The 4,787-nt window shown below is 68.0% G+C and overlaps 2 protein-coding genes across 2 annotated transcripts; one reads left to right on the forward strand and one right to left on the reverse strand.

Moving 5' to 3' along the window:
- Positions 1 to 1,680: 1,680 nt before the first annotated feature.
- MNEG_14108 (hypothetical protein) lies at positions 1,681 to 4,098 on the reverse strand (the record flags this gene model as incomplete). Its single annotated transcript, XM_014037419.1, has 4 exons — positions 1,681 to 2,498; positions 3,041 to 3,128; positions 3,521 to 3,744; positions 4,089 to 4,098. The coding sequence occupies 4 exons, from the start codon at positions 4,096 to 4,098 to the stop codon at positions 1,681 to 1,683; spliced, it is 1,140 nt and encodes a 379-aa protein (XP_013892873.1).
- Positions 4,099 to 4,380: 282 nt separating this feature from the next.
- Positions 4,381 to 4,642, forward strand: MNEG_14109 (hypothetical protein; the record flags this gene model as incomplete). The annotated part of the gene is made up of 1 exon (XM_014037420.1): positions 4,381 to 4,642. A coding segment is annotated over one exon (262 nt), but the record flags the coding sequence as incomplete, so codon positions are not given.
- Positions 4,643 to 4,787: the final 145 nt, after the last annotated feature.

The raw sequence follows: 4,787 nt of genomic DNA on the forward strand, positions 1-4,787 counted from the left end.
GCGCCGGCGCGGGCGCGGGCGCGGCGCGCGCGGGCTCGGGCGCCTGGCGCGATGTTTCCGCGGGCTTGGGCGCGGGCGCCGGCGCCGGCATTGGCGCGGTCGGCTTGGGCGTGGGCGCCGGCGCCGGCGCAGGCACCGCCTTTGGCGCGGCCGCCGGCGCGGCTGGCCTGGGGGCGATGGGCTGCGGGAGGGCGGGCTTCGGCTTCGGCGCCGGGGCCGGGGCCGGGGCCGCCCCGAAGGCCGGCAGCACGAGGGGCGGCAGGATGGGGGCATCATATTGAGGCTCACTCCCGCTGGCGCGGTCGTCGTATCGGGCTTCTGCCCGCAGATCTTCCGCTTTGCCCTTGGGGCCGGGGTTTTGGGCGTATGCCGCGGCCGGGTCGCCGCCGATCGACCCCCTGTAGCGGCTCAGCGCGGCCTGGGAGATGGCTTTCATGTCCGCGGGCTGGGCGTGCCAGGCGGCGGTCGCATAGAGTGAGTCATCGGTGTCGGCAGCGGCGGCGGCCGCCTGCATGCCGTGCGCCGCGCCGGCTGGGCGGGTTTGGGGCAAAGTGGGACGGCGGGTAGGGGATGAGGGGATGGGCATGGGGATGATGTGTAGATATGGATGCTTTGGGGCGGCTTGTGAAGGTTACGTAACGGCGCGTGAACCGCGCCATTACCTGATCGCCACGTGGGCATGTGGCGCGTCCGTGTGCCCGCCGCCCGCCGCTGCTGGGTTTGCGCTGCTGGCACGGTAGCTCACCGGCAAGCACCAGCACGAAAGCGGAGAGCTTGAACACGTGCCTCATCGCGTCGTAGGTTCCTGCTCGTGCTGCTAAGCTACGGCCAATCCAGGCGGGGTCCTAGCAGCTGGCGTACCGAAGCTCGCAAGAAGAGCTGTAGGTATCGCCAGCAATAACTAAGGAATATGTTATGACGTGTTGCTATCTCTGCTCTCCAGGAACAGCCTGCTCCATGTTCTACCGCCCTCCAGCGGCTCCTCCAGTCGAAATAGCGCCGTGCCCTCTGGGAGGTCCGTGTCGCGTCAATAAAACGGCTCAGTGCTTTCACGAAGCCTGTAAGCGTCTCTGTGGCCCAAAACACCTGCCTCGTGCTGCGCTGTGCATGCATGCCTCCCCTGCTTCCATCCTAGTATCCTCCAGCTCATGTGCTGCTTGCAGTTCGCGACAAAGCTCTGTTCGACGCGATCGCAGCAAGCGGTTGCAAAGACATGCAACCTTCTGTACTTATGTGCAAATCCCAGGGATCGCTTGGCTGCCGAGCTGGCAGAGTTGACGTGATGGATGACGTAATCTGCCTGAGGGTAGACCAGCAAGCATTACCGCAGCCGGCCGGCTGGCTGGGCAGGTCAGATGGAGGTGAGTACGGCGGATCCAGGGACTCACTTACACACCAAGGCGCTGGTACAATGGCACCCGCGAGGTTGGTTGCTGCAAGTGGTGCAAGTTTCAAGCTGTCACTTATCTCCCGCCCGCCCGTGCAGGGCTGGCAATTGCTTGGCGAGGGTAGGTGCTGCAGGCGGCGGGTAACGGGGCCCGGAGTGAACGGCCCATTCAAGATGTGCTGTGCAAAATGGACAGGATGCACGCGCCAGTGCCGGTGCAGACGCCTGTGATCACAATCGAACAGCCACGGACGGACTAGGTCAAGATCACAACCGACATTGGATTCGCGATCTCACGAAAAGTGTCCGAAAAAGTCCTCGTCAGTCTCCTCGGCCGCCCCGACGTGATCCTGGTAGATCCCCATCTGCGCCAGCGACATCCGCATCTGCTGCGAGGCAAACAGCCATCGCTCCCGCGCCCCCTCTGCCGCCCCGCCGCCGTCCCCATGCCCCTCAGCGCCCCCTTCCAACGCCCCGGGCGCTGCCGCCGCCTCTGCCCCTCCGCCGCCGCCGGCCGGCGCGGCGAGCAGCCGCCCGTACCCGCCGCCCGCCAGCCCGTCGCCGTGCGCGTACGAGGCGCCCAGCAGCCCGACCTCCGCCAGCGCATTGTCGACCTCTGACCTCAGGCCGACGAGGGGCAGCTCGCCCACCGCCAGGCTATGGAACGCGGCGCCGTTGGTGACGTCAGCGAGCAGCTCCAGCAGGGCGCCTTTTTGCAGCTCCTGGCCGTGCAGGCCCTGCAGGGCCCACAGGCTCAGCCGGTCGCCCCTGAACCCGGCGCGCTCCAGCTGGGCCAGCAGGATCGAGGCCGGCGCCGCCGGCGCCGCTGTCGCGGCCGCTGCTGCTGTGGCCGCGAGGCCGCCGGCGGGCGCGGCGGCGGCGGCGGCGGGGGCCGGGGCGGAGGCCGCCGCGAGGTTGAGGTCGACGCGGCGGAGGAGGCAGCCTCGCTCGACGCGCGGCGCGCCGCCGTCGCGGGCGGAGAGCAGCGCCTCTGCGCGCTCGTGCGCCTCTGGGGGGGCGACGACGAAGAGGACGGTACCCGGCGGCCACGGCAGGCGGAAGGGGCGGGTGTCGAAGCCGTCGCCGAGCAACACGACCTGCCTGTACTCGCCTGCAGGCATTGGGAGCAAGGGGTGTTCGGGGTCGGTGCGAGATGGTGGGACGGGGTGGGCGGTGGTGTGTATGAGTGCATGTGCATGTGTATGAGTTTGCATGCGCGTGTGTGCGTGCCTGCGCGTTTTGAAGGTATTTCTGTGCAATCGTACGTGCAAGTGTGTGTATGTGAGAGTGTGAATGTGTGTGTGTGTGCACATGCGCGCATGTGTGAAATTGACGTGATGCGCGAGCACAATACGAGTGCGGTTCAATGGGGCTGGGGATCGCCCTGCGGGCGCGAGCGAGCTGTGCGCGCTCCCCTGGGCCGCGCCTCAGGCGGTCACGCGCCACGTGCGCATGTACGTGCGAAGGGCTTGCGGCACGTGCGTGCAGAAGGGGTCGCGGCATGCAACGCGCGCGCGCGCAGCCCCTGGCAGCCGGCGCGCGCGCAGCACCCCGGGTCTGCAGCCCTGCCGGCGCGCAGGCCAGCGAGACATCGTAGCTGCATTTTCCGGTGCGCTGCTCGGGGGAAGAAGGGCGGGTGCCCCCTCGGCGCACCCTGGTTGATGCTGTTGATGTTGACCTGCTGGATGGCATTCATGAGGCACTCATCGATGTAGCGCGTGGCCACAACATCCAGGGCCGTCTGAGGGGTTGTTTTGTTGGGGGAGCGTGTGCAGTTATGTGAGCGGCGGGGCAGTGCAAAGCGACGCGCTCGCAGGACGACCACGGGTGGGCCGCGCGGCTAATCCAGGCCCGCCGCTGGGGGGGAGGGAGCCCGAGGCGCGGCGAAGCCGCCGCGTCGCGTTGGTGGGTGTGTGGGGGGTGCCAGCGCCTGTCGCCCCGGGCGGGGGGCCGCCCTGGTCCCCCCCCCCCTACTCGCAAAAAGCCGCAGCCCTGTCTCCCGCCGCCCTTGCGCCCGTCCCCATATTCGCTCGTGCCGCTCTGCTCGTTGCCGAACGGCTCCGACAATCCATCTGTCCTCAACACCAGCCGGAACACACCCAAGTCAACACAAGCCCACCAGGGCAGTCGCACCTCGTCGTCCCCCAAGCCGGCCGTCCCTTCCGCCAGAAGCTCGGCGAAGGGGTCGGCAAAGAGGCTGTCAGCACGGGCCGCCTCGCGGGCGCGCGCGGCGGCGAGCGCGCGGCTGACGTCGATCGCGCGCCGCCGCGGGGCGCCGCCGCCGCCGCTGCCGCTGCCGCTGCTGGTGCTGTCGTGAGCGACCCCGACGCCGCTGCCATCGGCGCCGGCCCCGGCGGCTGCGGCACATACCTGTGTAACGTCGGGAGCAGGCAGGGGGGGCGAAGCATTGCAGGTGCATGGGCAGCGCTCCCCACAGCACCCAGTTGCACAGGGCGTCATGCCCCCCTTGCACTTTGCGTCCGACTGCGGCCGCACGCGCATGGCTATCACGAGTTCAGTGCATGGGCAGGCCGGCACGCCTGGAAGGCAACAGGCCCCCCGGCCGGCGCGCACGTGCCGAAGCGGCAAATCACCTGGTGGCGCCGCCGTCGGTGCAGCAATGTGCACTCCAGCGGCGCGCGGCCTCCTGCATTGCAGCCAATGCTGGCACGCGCTGGCCGGCTGCCAGAGTGCATCGCACTACGCCGCATTGCAGTAGGTGCCAGCAGCAACCGCGAGAGCGAGGGAGCCAATCCTGCAAAGCTGCTGTGGTCACACTCGATGTGGTCACCACAGTTTGAAAGTGGCTTCTCGAACGTCGAGATACACACCTCAATGCATCATGTTTGAAATCAATGATCAACGCGACACCTCCAATTGAACAAACTTCCTTCCCGATCAGCGGCCCCACTGCCACCTCATCTCGCACCAGACCAGCTCACTACAGCCGTGTCTTCGCATCCATGCAGCTTCGTACAGCCAACAATAGCCTAATGCGCCCACGCCTGGCCTGCCGCAGCGCCCAGGGCATCTCTGTTCTGACGCATGCAGCCCGGCGCACGCGCCCGCTGCCGCTGCAGGTCCGTGCGGCAGGACAAGCGGGTGGCAGCGGCGACAAGCCCGGTGCAGACGTCCAGGGCCTGGATGCCATCATGTCCAAGTATGGCCTGTCAGATGGATCGCCGTCGCCCGCCGGCAGCAGCAGCGGCAAGCCCGCCAGGCGGCCGACCCCGGCGCCCCGTGCGCAGCAGCCAGGTGCGCCGCGGCCGCCCATGGGGCCTCGTCCTGCTTCAAATCATGGTATCTTTGATAGCATAACGCTGCTTGCTGCCTTGTTCACCCGCCTTTCCCAGCGCCGCGCGTCAACTCCTCAAAGCCCCCACTGCCTTCGACACCCGAC

The sequence above is a fragment of the Monoraphidium neglectum genome (assembly GCF_000611645.1).
Source record: "Monoraphidium neglectum strain SAG 48.87 unplaced genomic scaffold scaffold04260, whole genome shotgun sequence".
NCBI classification, from domain to species: Eukaryota; Viridiplantae; Chlorophyta; class Chlorophyceae; order Sphaeropleales; family Selenastraceae; genus Monoraphidium; species Monoraphidium neglectum.